Here is a 15,056-nt window from a genome sequence, read left to right on the forward strand (position 1 = left end):
GTGTCTATTTAAAATTTTAAACAATAGTGTGGTCACTAAATCAAAAGTACTTGTAAACTTTCAGTTTACCAGTTTGCAACAGCTGATAAGTTTTTTGCCAGGACGCAATAATCTGGAGAGAATGAATAAAGTGTCTTATGGTGATCGATTTGACGGACAGGGTTGAAGCTCTTATTCTTTAAACGGAAATTTAGCAAGCATCAACTTCCGGTGTCAGGGGCTACTTGCTTAAGGGAGCAAAAGAAGCGGGCGTACCGAAATCTTTGTTGATTCATGGACTCTTAGATTTCTTGATAGCGTATATTTTTGGTTTATAGAGTTATGCAAGTGCTCCTCGTGGGCTAGTGGTCCTCTTGGATTTGCATCTTGCTTGGGGGAAACTCATTAATTCGGCACTCGTAACGGGCCTTTTCTTCTGGTCTTAGCTAATGTTAGCAGGCTAGCACGAGCACGTTTTTGTTTCTTAAGATTTTTCTCTTTTACGTTGTAAAATATACCACACTGCTAATTTGTAAACCCCTTTTTAACTTTTGATATTTTACTGTCACCAAAGGTGTTACCAGAGGCGAACTAACTAAAGCGGTGTAGGCGAATAGTATTGGTATTTTAAAGTGTTGTTCACCTTGTTGCTAGCTTAAGCTAGCTTCCGCCGACTGAACAACGCATCCCCTGAAAGCGTAACAGGCTTCAACCCAGAAATGTCGGACTACGACGAATTCGAAAGACAGCTATCTGAAAATAAACAAGGTAAATAAAACATTTTTATATAAAATATAAAGAAAAACACTCGAATGGAGTTGAATAGTCGCCATTGGATTTACTGTCCGTGGGTATGTCTATTTACAGGGGTTGGCTCATTATTAGGACGTAGCCTTAAAACATCTAACGTGCGAACTAATTCAGACTAACATTTTTTATTTTTTCCCTCTAGTGTCAATGTCTATGGAAGCGGCAAGCTACGTTTGACAATTGATAAATTCATTGTAAAAGTTAAAAAGTAAAGCTGGGCCTGACTAAAACATGGTGCTCGTCGTCCTACGAGGAGTACTTTACATTCATTTGGTAGTGGTGTAGTTGACAGGGAACACTAAAGTGCTGTTTGCTGATTTGTTATTACATCTCATTTCAGAATAAGTCAATTGCGTCTTAAACAAACGCTAATTTAGCGACTTGACCTAAAAAGATCTTTGCAATCAGGGCCGCTTGGTTGTCGTACAGACAACGAGCTAAATGTTGTAACTTTTACATTTAGCTAGTAATAACATCAAATTGTAGACATTATCATCTACTATTAATAATAAAAAGTAATATTTACTAATTGTAAGGTTTTCGATTGTTTTTTAATTATGTTGTTTGAGCCATAATTAGTAACATTTCTAGAATGATTTTAGTAGTTTAGAGTTGTCACGATGATTAGCAAATTAATTATATTTAGTTTATTATAAAAACACAAGAGGGTATTTTTGTACAATTATTTTGGCAGTAATTGATTATAATGCAAAGATGAAATGTGTATTTTAAGATATTTCCCAACACCTTTTGTACCCTAATATGTCCAACCTGCCCACGCACTTGTTATTTTAGATGTAACACAACAATGACAATACCAGGTGCTCTTAGGGTTTAGTTGTTCACTGAGTAATTGTAAGTTTCCATTTTGTTGCTGTATATTATTGTAATTATCCCAATTTCCACCCAAAACAAAATAACTTTCCTGCCTTTAGGAGATACAAGCTTTGACTTCGTATTTTCATATCTGGGCATTCTATAAATGTCAGGCACTTCTGTTGGTTTACAAGATCTTTATCCCTGCAGCTGAAAGGGACAAGGAGAACCGTCATCACCGTCGGTCCTCGTCCCGCAGTCGTAGCAGAGAGAGGAAAAGGAGGAGCAGAGACAGGGACAGACGCAGCAGGGACCGCCGTGGAGACAGTAAGGAGCGGAGACACCGGCGCAGGTTTGTAGCAGTTTATGATGGCGACAACAAACTGTAAAACCTTTATCCTGTCATGAAATTTAAACTGACACAGTGACCACTACAGTCAGATATGAGACGTGTTGATGAAGCATATAAATAGCTACTGGTGCTTGTGCAAAAGTCGGTATTTAAAGTGATATGACTACATATCTCTAAAGTACAGCACATGTCTGGAGTTTGTTTTAATTCACTAATTTATACAAAAAAAAACATTTTTTTTTCTTTGCTCAACAGAAAACAATTATAACACTAGTTTGTCACTTGAATAAATGCACAGGGGCACAGAAAATGAATGTGTTTTAAGTTAAAGATGAAAAGGTCTCTAATTATTCTGGTCAAGAACTCAAACAAGGTGGTATTTCTGCAGTGTTTTCTCTGTATTTTATTTTCACTCTGCTCTTAACTCTTAATTTGGATGTTACTTGAAAAATCGCTTAGTTACTGTTTAATACAGGGTTTTGAACGGTTATTTTTGTCTATTTTCCCCAAAACACATAGCAACAGCTGCTAATAGGGTTGTCACGGTATGAAAATTTAACCTCACGGTTATTGTGACCAAAATTATCACGGTTTTCGGTATTATCGCTGTATTTTTTAAACGGTGTTGCATATGTTCAGAAAGCATTGATAGTCCTGTTCTACACAAACTGAAATAGTTCTGAAAAGGTTTAACAGTGTTTATTAAACCTAAAATAACACAAAGTCTTAGCAAAAGTGCAACTTTTCACAAGTAAAGGAACAAATAGCTTCTTTTTCTGGAACATGTTACAGTAGTCAGTGCAGGTTTAAATTATACAAATCCAAACATTCAAACCATAAACAATATGTAAACAAATCAAAGAAACACCACTTGTTTTCTCATATACTTGTTTTCTTCATTATCAAAATGAAAATCTAAAACTCCAGTCCACACTTGACTTGAGCACTGTACAAGTCAACCTTAAAAAATATGTATTTAAAATAAATAGCCACTTTAAACAAATTACTAAAATAACTACTACACTGTGTAATCAAATCCAAATGTTCAAGTATAAATGGCATTGAATAAGTAAACAAATCAATGACAAGGAACTAATTGTATATTTCTCTTCATCATCAACAAATAAGATGCTTCATCCAGCAACAGGGTGTCCGTGACACGGTTTAAATGCTGGCAGAGGACGCTGCGGCTGCAGTATATAGTGACTCGTTGCATTCTCCCTCAACCAAAAGTCCTCACGTCATGCATTTAAGCTAAAACGCTAATGTTAACTTACCTTGCACTGGCTGTAGAGACGTGGGTGATGGTCACGCAGATGTGCCATTAGATTCGAAGTGTTGCTGCCTTTTGCAGACACTTGTTTCCTGCACGTTCTGCAAACGGGATAGCCGTCTTCTATTAACTGTCCCTCAGCATTTTTCAGAAATCCAAAATATGCCCATACTTCCGATTTAGTCTTCTTTGAGGGCTGATGGATGTCCTGGGCGCTGCCGTCTCCTCCTTCGGCCATTATTTCAGCTTCAAAGTTTTGGTGCCGTTGCAAACTAAAAAGTGCGTGTGCGCGCCGCGGGAACTTCAGCTGAAGCGACGGTGGCTGGTAAGGGTCACCACGCCGAAACCGCGGCCACGGTAAACCCACCGAGATAATTTAGTTTTTTTAAAAACTGGACGGTTATTTTTATTGTCAACATTTTTATCGGGGTTTACCGCTATACCGGTTACCGTGACAACCCTAGCTGCTAATTTTAGATTAATTGAAAATTGGGATATGTGATTTGATGAGTTTTAAATAATTTCTATGAAAAACACTTTTCTAATTTACATATCTGATAAAAACTTCTTTTGTCATGTTTTTCAGCATTTTTTCTTTGGTGTATAATAATAAAAAATCCTGGCACTCAGCCTGTGTTTAGTAAAGTTATTCTTGTCTGTTGCTCTGGAACACTTCTCACACGGGTGTGAGTTTGTGCCACAACAATGGTCGCTTTACTAAAGCAACCATTCTGTTTGTTGTTTGGAAATTTTTAATGCTTCTGTAACCTGAATTTTACAATGAAATAATCATAAAACTGTCTAATCTGTCTGATTCATGTTGGAAGAAAGGTTACACTGAAACAGATTTCCTTCTCAGCCCGCTGGGGGGTTGTCAGTTTTTCTCCTTTTAAAATCATCAAAGATGGATGTAGTTTTTATTTACAATCAAGGGCCCACGTGGTTACTAAGTCTGCGCTGCAGTGCTAGCATTTGTAATTTGACACCAGTTGACAAAATGCAGCAGAGTTCGTAAAGAACCTAAGACAGTAAACGGCGCGACCCAGAAGTTATTTCTTGTACACATAAGAAGCCTCAACTTATTTTTGTTTTACTCTAATATCGGGTAAAGACTAGAGGCTAATGTTGAGCTAACAATGCTAACGGTGAGTTAGAACCAAAAAGTCTGCTCTAAAAAGTCTCAAACTACCTTTTCAAACACCAACAACTCAACGTTACTGTGAAATGTATTTATCTACTTATCAACTTACTGTGGGTGATTCGTCGTCACTCGTCATCTAGAGTCTTCTGGTGCTGATCCGTAGCTGGAAACAGCCATGAAACTCACCAAGTCACCAGAAAGTCACTGGTGTTTAGAAAATGGGATGCAGTACCCACATATGACCACTGGATGTCATTCTTACACAATGCACCTTTAACACCCATGTAGCTCTGGGACTTTATTAGAGGTTTAAGGATCATATCTTGGAGATTTAATGTGAACTGAGTCATTATGGCTGTGGACGGATAACACACAGCTTGTTTCTCAATAATTATTTACAGTTGGACTTTTAAGAGAACTGATCAGAAACTGAGGTCTGCTAAACGTGGTACTGATAAATAATTTGGTTACAGATGAAGTTATTTGTCTTTTGTTTTAATAATAAGAAACCAATATGTATAATTCAAATTTTTTCTTTCTTGGATGCTAAATCATTACTTTTGAAGAGTTTATTTTAAATTCAAAGAACAATTTTCTACATCTGTTTGGTCCATGTTTATCAGCAAGACATTGGTGACAAATAGTTTCACTTGGACTGAACTCTGACCTTTGAACACTGAAGCTATTCGCTGAAGACTGCAATTTTAGGATTTTTTTTTTGTGTGTGCAATTTTCAGAAGACCTACCTGCTGATTTAATGTCCATCTTAATGATCATTTTGAACATCTCTGTCACTGGAGGATCTAACTAGTATTTTTCTTTGCAAATGAACAGTTAGTTGAGTGAGAAGTGTGACAGCGGTAGCAGACAAAGCTTGTGACAGAGCACCATTGATCTTAGTGTTGATACAGCGATAGCTGGCTCTCCGCTCTCCGTCCTCTCAGTCGCCCAACACAAGTCACACTCACTCCTTAGTGCTTCATAAGATAAATATATAAAAGGACTTATTTTTTTGTTGAAACTCTTATTTTACAGGGTATTTTGTGAGGTTAATCATAATTTATGTCCAAGTTTCGTGAAAAAAAAAGTTAATTTTATGCTTGAGGAGAAATGTGAACAACTTCTCATGTCGTTTCAGCTCACCATCCAGCTACCCTCAAGACAACGCTGGAAGGTAATACAGCAAACTGGTTTGTGACGCTGCAGTTTAACAAATGAGGCCTAATACATGTTTCATTTTACCATTTGAATTAAATTTGAAATCAATTATTTGACTTATTGTTGAAATATGATCAGTCACTCTGAGTTTATCGTGCAGACTAAATGTGAGAATAGTCTTGTACCCTATTCCTTCATTAGCAGCTGATCGAAAATGATCAGATCTACGTTACTATGGCCGTGTTCGAGTTGAGCTGCGCCTCGCCTGGAAAACAGACGAGAGCAGACGGACGCAGCAGGGGGAGCGGCTGAAAGCCGGCGTTTAACTCAGACAGATTTCCCTGCATGTGTAGCTCGCGGGTGACGATGGCTGAAGATATCGCGTTAGAGTTCATACTTGTTTAATTATTTATTTTAATTCTGGTGCCTGTTAGCAGCCGAAACACATCCTCACGCGCTTGTGGATATCATATATTCTATATGGAGACCTGACTGTAATAATAAGTAAAGGTTAGCAGCTGTAGCTTCAGTGTGCTCATAGGAAACGTGACAAAAGAACACAAATCACATTTCTCTTTATGGCCTATATAGTTGTCATCATCAACGTAACATGACTTAAAGAATACATGTGACCAACTAACATTTCATGTTCTACCTCCGGATGTTTGGATCAGAATGTGAACCAATCAGGTCTTAGATCAGGTGAGAGCCAGGCGTTTCCCTTCATCCCCTAGGTTTTGCAGCCGAGGGAGAGCAACTGCAGCGCCTTGCTCTAAAATTTGCGGCCGCCTTGATCTCACGAGGTTATCGATGCCTACGTATGCATGACGTCAGAGCAAGTTGGCGTCAAGTCAGACACAAATCTAACCGGCATGCACTGCTCGCCGATCACTGGTGATCGACTCTGCGCAGAACTGGCTCATCTCGAACACGGCCATAGTCAAGTTAACGTTCGTGGACTCACCCATCTTGGCTCGCGACGGGGAAGGCTGTTGTTGTTTTAGTGTCTAGAAAACCGCAGAAAACATCTCAACTAGTAGAAGCTAGCCATTAGCATTTGCAACTCCACCACACAGCAGAACTCCTCCAGGCTGGTTTTATGTTTGGAGATAAAACATCAACGTTCCAGAGCTAACAGTCAGTTGTAGAGTCACATTGCTGTTATCCAATCAGAGGTGATATGTTCAAATATCAGGAACTAAGAGTCCAAATCCTCCGTCTGAAACTCAACTCTGCTCTGGCTCACTTTGAGTTTCTGAAACTGGAGCTTCAGAGCTTTTTTCCTCAGAGATTAACTCGTTTATACCAGAGACAACAGCAAATGTGTTGCTTAAATGAGTGAATTTGGTCTTAAAATCATTATTTCTTAATATATTTCAGCAAATCACCCTGTATTTAATCAAAACGTGAGTTAAATTTATTTCACTTTTTTCTTTTTGTCAAACAGCCGTTCTCCTCAGCGTGAGAAGAAGAAGAAGATAAAGAAGTACTGGGATGTCCCTCCGCCTGGATTTGAACACATCACTCCCATGCAGTACAAAGCCATGCAGGGTAACAAGTTTGATACATTTATAGTTGGGATGTTATCCATCGCGGTACTGAAACCTCTATGTGATGTAGATATGATGGTAGTGTGGTAAAATGGAAGATTATAACTTTGTGTTTCGTGTTTTTCAGCGGCAGGACAAATTCCAGCCACCGCCCTCCTGCCGACCATGACCCCAGACGGCCTGGCTGTAACCCCCACCCCCGTACCTGTGGTGGGCAGCCAGATGACCCGGCAGGCCCGCCGTCTTTATGTTGGCAACATCCCCTTTGGTATCACAGAGGTGAGAAACAGAAAAGCATATTTCGGTTTGGATAATATCGTTTTAATGACCTTTACTCTTTGTGTGTGTGTGTGCGTGTGCGTGTGTGTGTGTGCGTGTGTGTGTAGGAGTCCATGATGGACTTCTTTAACGCTCAGATGCGTTTAGGTGGTCTTACTCAGGCCCCTGGAAATCCTGTCCTCGCTGTACAGATCAACCAGGACAAGAACTTTGCCTTCCTTGAGGTGAGAAACATCCCGTGATGGTCATTAATGATCCTCAGGAGCAGGGTTAGGGAACCCTGGTCCCGATCCAACACGTTTTAGAGGTTTCCCTGCTTCAACACATCTGATTTTAAACAGCAGGCTATTAACAGGCTTCTGTAGAGGCTGATGAGCTGCTAAACTGGTGAATCCTCTGTGTCGGAGCAGGGAAACCTAAAACGTGTTGGCTGGCGGCTCTCCAGGACCAGGGTTCCCTACTCCTGCTCTGAAGTATTCCTGAACTCTCGTTGGATCTTGTTTGTGTGTTTTTAAATGTTTCTGTTCAGTTTCGTTCAGTGGATGAAACGACACAGGCAATGGCCTTTGATGGCATCATCTTTCAAGGCCAAAGCCTTAAAATCCGTCGTCCGCACGACTACCAGCCACTGCCCGGCATGAGCGAGAACCCCAGTGTCTATGTGCCTGGTACACAGACAATTAATGGTTTTTATCCTTACATTTTGCTACAAGTATACATAAACATTTGATCACTCAATATCCACGTGAGCCTCTTCTCGGGTTCCTCAGACTCGTTCTTGTCCTTGCACATTTTGCAGGAGTGGTGTCCACAGTGGTCCCAGACTCGGCTCACAAGCTCTTTATTGGTGGATTGCCCAATTATCTGAACGATGACCAGGTCGGTGTTGCAGTCTAAGTGCCATCCTGGTGCTTAGCATTCATGTGTGTTTTCTTATTGGTGACATTTTGGTGTTGAAATGAACCGAATGAAATAAAAAGTTGACATTAATCTTGTTTGCTTTAGTTTCCATCTAAACTCGCGTGAACTCTCGTGTTTCAGGTGAAGGAGTTGTTGACGTCGTTTGGCCCTCTGAAGGCCTTTAACCTGGTAAAAGACAGTGCCACAGGCCTATCTAAAGGATATGCCTTCTGTGAATATGTTGATGTCAACCTGAACGATCAGGTAACGGGTCCCAGCAGGTACGTCTGTGGTGGAACCTTTCTGGAAACGGGTCACTGAGCTTTGGCTGTCTGCACAGGCTATCGCTGGACTGAACGGCATGCAGCTCGGAGACAAGAAGCTCCTGGTGCAGAGGGCTAGCGTGGGATCCAAGAACGCCACTCTGGTGAGGCTCCAGCTGCTGGGTGAATGACAGCAGAACGGTGGGAGGCTGGATGTCGGTTCTAAAACGGACCGAGACAGATTGCTGAATAGATCTGCTGCAGCTCCTCGTCTGTTCAGTTCTAACCAGGACAAATATACGTCTTTTCAGCCAAGTCGTGTACTGAATATGAAGCTGTGCGCTTGTGTTTAGGGTGGATCTATGGCGGTATGCAGAAGCCTGAACGTGAAAGTCTTTGTTGTTGTTTTTTCTCCAGACAACTATAAACCAGACCCCGGTGACGCTGCAGGTGCCGGGTTTGAACAGCTCCGTCACTCAGATGGGTGGCCTGCCCACTGAGGTGCTGTGCCTGATGAACATGGTGGCCCCCGAGGAGCTCCTGGACGATGAAGAATATGAGGAGATTGTGGAAGACGTCAGGGAGGAGTGCAGCAAGTACGGCCAAGTGAAAAGCATCGAGATCCCTCGTCCGGTGGACGGCCTGGACATACCTGGGACGGGCAAGGTAGGCAACCTTCAGATTCTGATGTAAAGCGCTTTGATGGATCAGCAAATCATAACCGTGCCTCTTGTTTTCCCTCGCTTCACAGATTTTTGTGGAGTTCACTTCAGTTTTTGATGCCCAGAAGGCCATGCAGGGGCTGACTGGAAGGAAGTTTGCCAACAGGGTGGTGGTAACGAAATACTGCGATCCAGATGCTTATCACCGCCGGGACTTCTGGTAGAGGGGGGACGATGAGAGGGAAAGGGGAGGGAGGGGGGAGGGAGGGAGTGTAGCATGTACTGCCTGTTTCCAAATAGCCCTCGGAGTGATTTTGGCTGAGCAGCATTTCAGGTAGATCTCGGACTGTTAATCGTTTGGCGAACGGCTTTGGTGATGTCCGGTTAATTAAAGGAGATCTACGTGACGTGTTGAGCATTTAGCACCAGTGTGGCAGGGAGGAGGAGAGGAATGGCGTGTGTTTATTTTAAATGTAACACCGGGCTCGGTTTGGGGCGGTAGTCGTGTAGCTGGGTGGGTTGGGATGTGTATGAAATTTGAGAAATGTGTGTAATAACGGGGCCGGGGTGGGTCGAGAATTTTTTTTTTATACTTTGTGAGACATGGATGTTGTTTTTTTGGGTGGGAACAGGGAGCCACGCTTCAAAGGTTTGTATTTAAATGGAGTCGACCTGTTTTAAGTACATTTAGAGAGGATCTGCAGCACGGAGCTACTGGAAAATTCTGATTGAGAAGAGTTGGAAACTAAAAGGAGATGGTGTGATGGGCGTTGTTGTTTGATGATCCAATGTAGATACACAGTAGCTGTAACATCCACTTTGGTTTTGTCACCATCACTAGAAAGGTGTGTGGAGACTCCTCGTGTTCTTGCATCGTGATCAGACCGCTGTCCCTCCAGCACTGTTGTTGTGCGACTAATCTGAACGTCAGCTGTTCTGATTCTGTGTAGCTTCGCCGATTCTCAGCTGCAAAGTCACCCGGTGTTTAAGCTGCAAAGTCACGAGCTACGCAAAGATTTTCAGTTGTTCCTTATTTCTCTTGGTGTAACTTTTCTCACGAGTATTTTTGAGCAGCTATAAAAAGATGAGAACTTTTAGTCCCAGCAGTTTGGCTCTGATTTAGTCAAAGATGGAGAAGAAGCAAAAACAAACATTCATGTTTGATGGGAATATGTCTCGTTCTAACCAGCAAGCCTTAATGTTTCTACATGTCAAAACAACAGAAATTTGGCTTGCCCCTCTTTCCCTGATGTCTCTCTCTTCATTCGTGTCGCTCTCTTGTACTTTAGCCAGCTCTACTTTCTTCTAAGTAAATTTTGGGTGTGAGATGTTTTGAATCCAGTTCTTTTTGTGCAACATTTCACCTCTTTTACACGACCAAATAAACACGTGAGCAGAACGAAACCAAATTTACCCATTCTATTTACAGTGATTAAGGTAAATAATACATTTAGCAGTTTATTCATCCACCTTGTATAGGTAACGGCGAGCTGAACACAACGTGACATTTTTAGGCTTTGTGGTCATAAATCGACCTGGTTTCACTGTTCTCTACAGTCGGATGTTGCAACGCTCCCTGTGTGCTAAAACAGCATATCTGTCATCTCCCCATTTCATCTTAACGTTATTCTTTAAGGACCATACGACCAACTGTTAGGCTGGAGACTATGCTTTCATGTGATACTTACGGTTCCTCTAGATGGCGCTGCAGATCGTGTCAGAAATAACACTTTTGAAATGTTTCTCCTCACTTTCTGAAAATCTTTTATTTCAGTGTCTGTGTCATTTAATTTTCTTTTTTTTCCCCTTCTGGTAAAAAAAATGTGATTTCTTAAATGATTTAAACCTTAAAGCCACATCTAGTTTATACAAGCAGTCCTTTGTTTGTCCAGTATGTTTTCAAAAAATTCAATAAAAACTGAATTTACATGATTGTTTGGGTCTGTTTCTTGTCTCATTCAGACCCACGTTCACCCACATTGCTGCTGTGGCCCCCAGACTCTGGACCTCTCTCCCCCTGAGCCTGAGATCAGTGGACTCAGTGGTCTCCTTTAAAAAGCAGCTGAAGACTCACTTGTTCAGGCTGGCTTTTGTATGACCTTCTTCACCTCTCTCTCTTTATTCTGCTCTCCCCACCTATTCCACCTTCCTCAGGATCCACTGATTTCCCTCTTTCCTGTTCACTCTCTCTACATTTTTTTAATCACAATTGTCTTAGTGCTCATTTTAATATATTTTTAAACATTTTCTAAATGCTTTTTTATATTTTTACAATTTTTGTTTTTGTGAAGCAACTCGTAATTTTTATCCTGAGAGGTGCTATAGACATGATATTTTCTTCTTCACTCAACGCTGCAGAAATATTTATGTTGGTCCCCTCCAGTTGGATAATGCTGACAGAAGATCAAACTTCACAAACTTGTGTCTACACTAACCAAAACTATGAAAGCAACATCTATTTTCGCTCCCATTTTTCTAGAGCTGAACTCGAAGCTCTGAAACATTTTCTACATACCCAAAAGACCCATTACTCGTAAATGTGTCAGTCACACTAGGACAGCGTCTCGGGTGCAGAGCGCTTCTCCGCTGGACTCGCCAGATCGAAAGTTCCCTCGAGACTTCAGTGTTTGAGGTTTGTTTATGCCGTCCATTAAAGCCAGAAGAAGAAAAGATCACGTTTATGCCTCTCCATGGAAAGGATTCAACCAAGAGAAACATTGTACTTCTCGAAAGATGCTGGGAGTAAATAAGCCGTTAGATCACATGTATTGATGTAATCTACATAGATGACATCACATCTCTGCAAGGGTCTTTTTCTTTGAAAATTACTCAACGTTTTGCAATGTTAACTGCAGAAATGAATGCATCCCAGAAGCAGCCAGTGGCAACAATAGAACCTAATCCTCTTATGGGAGAACAAAAGCTCTCCAGTAAAATATGTGTCTTGTCCACTAGGACGGGCGTAATGACCGACGAGTTAAGCAAGTCATTGGGATGTGTGTCACACCCAGAGCATTTCAACTAAATGCTTCTTGGAAATGACCAAATTCAAAGATCTTTAGAGAGAGACTGTTTTTGCAGAAATTAATCAGTAAAACTAAAATACATAACAAAAATAAAAGCTGCTTCAGCTTACAAAATAAAGTAAAACAAATAAAAATGTGCCATGATATTTTTAAGTTTCACCGTTAACTCATTCGCTGCCAGCCGTTTCCTGGCCGCTAAAGGCCTTCGCTGCCGGCGTTTCTCACCATTTTTACTGTGTATTTTTTTAAGAGTCAGAATGTTGCACGCTAGGATGATGTCGACGCCCAAACTACCAAAACAAAGAGTAGACTTACATCGGAAGAATACGTGCATTTCGAGCGTTATCCGTTCTTTCATAATCCGTTGTTGAATTGTGATCGGCAGAAGCTTTTCTGGTTTGCGCCTCACTTTTTTTACAGCAGCGGCCCAAAACGATCTAACACATGGTTTTTCTGCTTCCTGATCACGTGACGTATGCGGATGAAGATCGGCTTCAGAGCTGAGATGTTTGTTCTCTCGGGGCGGGGCTCGATCCAACGCCCACTCAGTAAAAACATGCAAATGACGACTTTAGTCGTCATTGGCAGTGCACGGTTGGATCTAAAATCACGACTTTAGTCGTCAATGGCAGTGAATGAGTTGAGGGTTAAAAACGTAATAATGTCAAGAATTGTAGCTAAAATCAAATAAATCACTTCTGGGACAAGGAATCGAACCACGGTCAGGACATGGTAAAGCAGTAAAAGGTAAGATGCTTTCTTCATTAGACCTACAAACACAATGACTGCCTGAGACACTGTCTTGTGGTCATGACGTGCATCTTGTTGGCCATTACACGTGTCCTTGTGGACTGAACCAAGGAAGAACCTCTGACTATACTTCCTGAAACTCCAGGAAGTGACAAAAACCTGCCGATTTCCCCTCATCCACTGGGGTTGGGTACGAAACAGAGCAAACTCTCATTGTTAGAAATGCTAAATTCACAATAGAAATAAACATGTTTACAGCTTGGCACAAAAACAATTTTAGGTTTAGTAGGTGAAGTTATCAGTCAAATCAGTCTCTTTCTAGTCTCTGGACAGAACGCATGTTTTGTATGGGTGAAGTTTTGTCACCTTTGGCCTTCCATATATATACGCACCGCTAAAGCCTCCAGTGTGGATGTGAGACATGCACAGCGCTCACGTCACAAAGTGCTCATCCGTTTGAGCTACACATCGCGTCGCTACTGTACACAGAAGCTACAGCGCCACAGGTTGAGTTTTAAATTGACCTTATATGAGCGACAGGCGGGAACTGCGGCCCTCATGTGCTAAAAGCTTAAACTAAACTGGTTCTGTTACCATTTAGAGGACGTTTTACCGTCCTTATCCTCTCTTTCTGCAGTCTCAGTGAAGCTGGAAAAAAAATCTAAATATTTTTTGTCCTCTCGTGAATAATAATGAAGGACTGGGTTATCGTGCTTCCACCTTGTTGACCAAAACAATCCAGGAAATGTTTGCGTCTTGGTAAGCCGTACTGGAGGACAAAACAAATTAGGATTTTTTTTTCCAGTTTAGAGATGAAGAGGGTAACATATCCTCCAAATGGTTTGACAATTCTGGCTTTTGTCCACAGGAGGGCGTATATTCCCCCTTCTCGCTCATGTGTAACACAGCAACAGCCTGATCTCTATGTACTATGGTGCGGTATGGGGGCCAAAATCCGTGTCGAGTCTACGCATTTCAGGATTCTTCTGAGTTTGGAAAACTCCAAATCTCGCGAGAATCCATCTTGCAGCGAAAATCAGCTCATAATTTTGGACATTTGGAGTTGTGATGTGAGAGCCTGCGAAGCATAGGCCTTTCTAGACTGCTTTTGGGGATGCTGAAGCACTCCTAAAATTAAATCCCAGCACGGCAGCACCCCTAAAGTTTGAGATTTATTTTTGCACTTTTACTGTTTGGTCCTTTTCAATAGAAACTCCGCTAACTACTTCCAAACGTGTATTGTTGCCTCTAAAAAACTGGGAATTTGCGTCTTCCTTTGGCTAAATATAGAACAACACTGTTTTCATACATAATGAAGGGAATATGGTGAGTTGCTGCCCTCCAGTGTCTGAAAGCTGTTACTGCACTTGTATTCTTTTTAGCCTTTTAGAAGATAATGTTTTGGCCTCCTTATCTTAACGGGGCATTTAAAAAATCTTAATCTTTTTTCTCTCCTCTTGGGAATATTAATATTAAAGGGGGGGGGGGGGGTAGACGGAGTAGAAGGAACTGAATTTATAAAGTCAAAAAAGTTCCTTAGAAATATTTACTTCAACGATTCCAAAAACCGTGTTCTGTTGCCTTGAAAGAACTGGGAATTGGCGACCTCTCCTGGCAAAAAATAGAACACTTTTGTCCAACAGCATTTAGAATAGAAGGAAAGATGGGGAGGGGCTGCACAGGGTGAGTGCGCGTGTGTGTGCAAGATTGCTTGTCCTGTGTGTCTCTGTGTTGCCCTCGGTTGCCCTGCGATGGACTGGCTCTCTGTCCAGGGTGCACCCCCCGATTGCCCATTGACCGCTGGAGACAGCACCCCCCCCCCCCCCACACACACACACACACACACGCGCGCGCGGACAAGCGGGTTCAGAAAATGGATGTACGTGAAGATGGGGAGTTGCTGCCCTCCAGTGTATGAAAGCTGTAACTGCGCTTGTGTTCTTTGCCTTTTAGAAGAGAATATTTTAGCCTCCTTGGTTTGATGGAGCCTTAAAAAAACTTAATCCTTTTTTTTGTTCTCTTGGAAATTGTAGTATTGAAGAAGAGACCGAGGAGTAGAAGGAGAATAAGGAACTGGATTTCTAAAGTTGAAAGAGT

General features: G+C 41.6%; 1 protein-coding gene across 2 annotated transcripts; it reads left to right on the top strand.

Moving 5' to 3' along the window:
- The first annotated feature begins 476 nt into the window (after window positions 1–476).
- Window positions 477–9,457, top strand: LOC107379693 (splicing factor U2AF 65 kDa subunit). Of its 2 annotated transcripts, none has more exons than XM_015950562.3 (12): window positions 477–747; window positions 1,816–1,957; window positions 5,510–5,545; window positions 6,977–7,080; window positions 7,207–7,358; window positions 7,466–7,582; window positions 7,888–8,044; window positions 8,158–8,237; window positions 8,400–8,522; window positions 8,599–8,685; window positions 8,939–9,187; window positions 9,273–9,457. In XM_015950562.3, exons 1-12 carry the CDS (start codon window positions 699–701, stop codon window positions 9,405–9,407), a joined length of 1,431 nt encoding a protein of 476 aa, XP_015806048.1. In that variant the 5' UTR covers window positions 477–698; the 3' UTR covers window positions 9,408–9,457. The 2 variants fall into 2 exon arrangements, with proteins under 2 accessions (XP_015806048.1, XP_015806050.1); XM_015950564.3 differs by having other exon boundaries at window positions 7,888–8,026; window positions 9,273–9,452.
- The last annotated feature ends 5,599 nt before the right edge of the window (window positions 9,458–15,056 follow it).

Source organism: Nothobranchius furzeri, chromosome 5, assembly GCF_043380555.1.
Source record: "Nothobranchius furzeri strain GRZ-AD chromosome 5, NfurGRZ-RIMD1, whole genome shotgun sequence".
NCBI classification, from domain to species: Eukaryota; Metazoa; Chordata; class Actinopteri; order Cyprinodontiformes; family Nothobranchiidae; genus Nothobranchius; species Nothobranchius furzeri.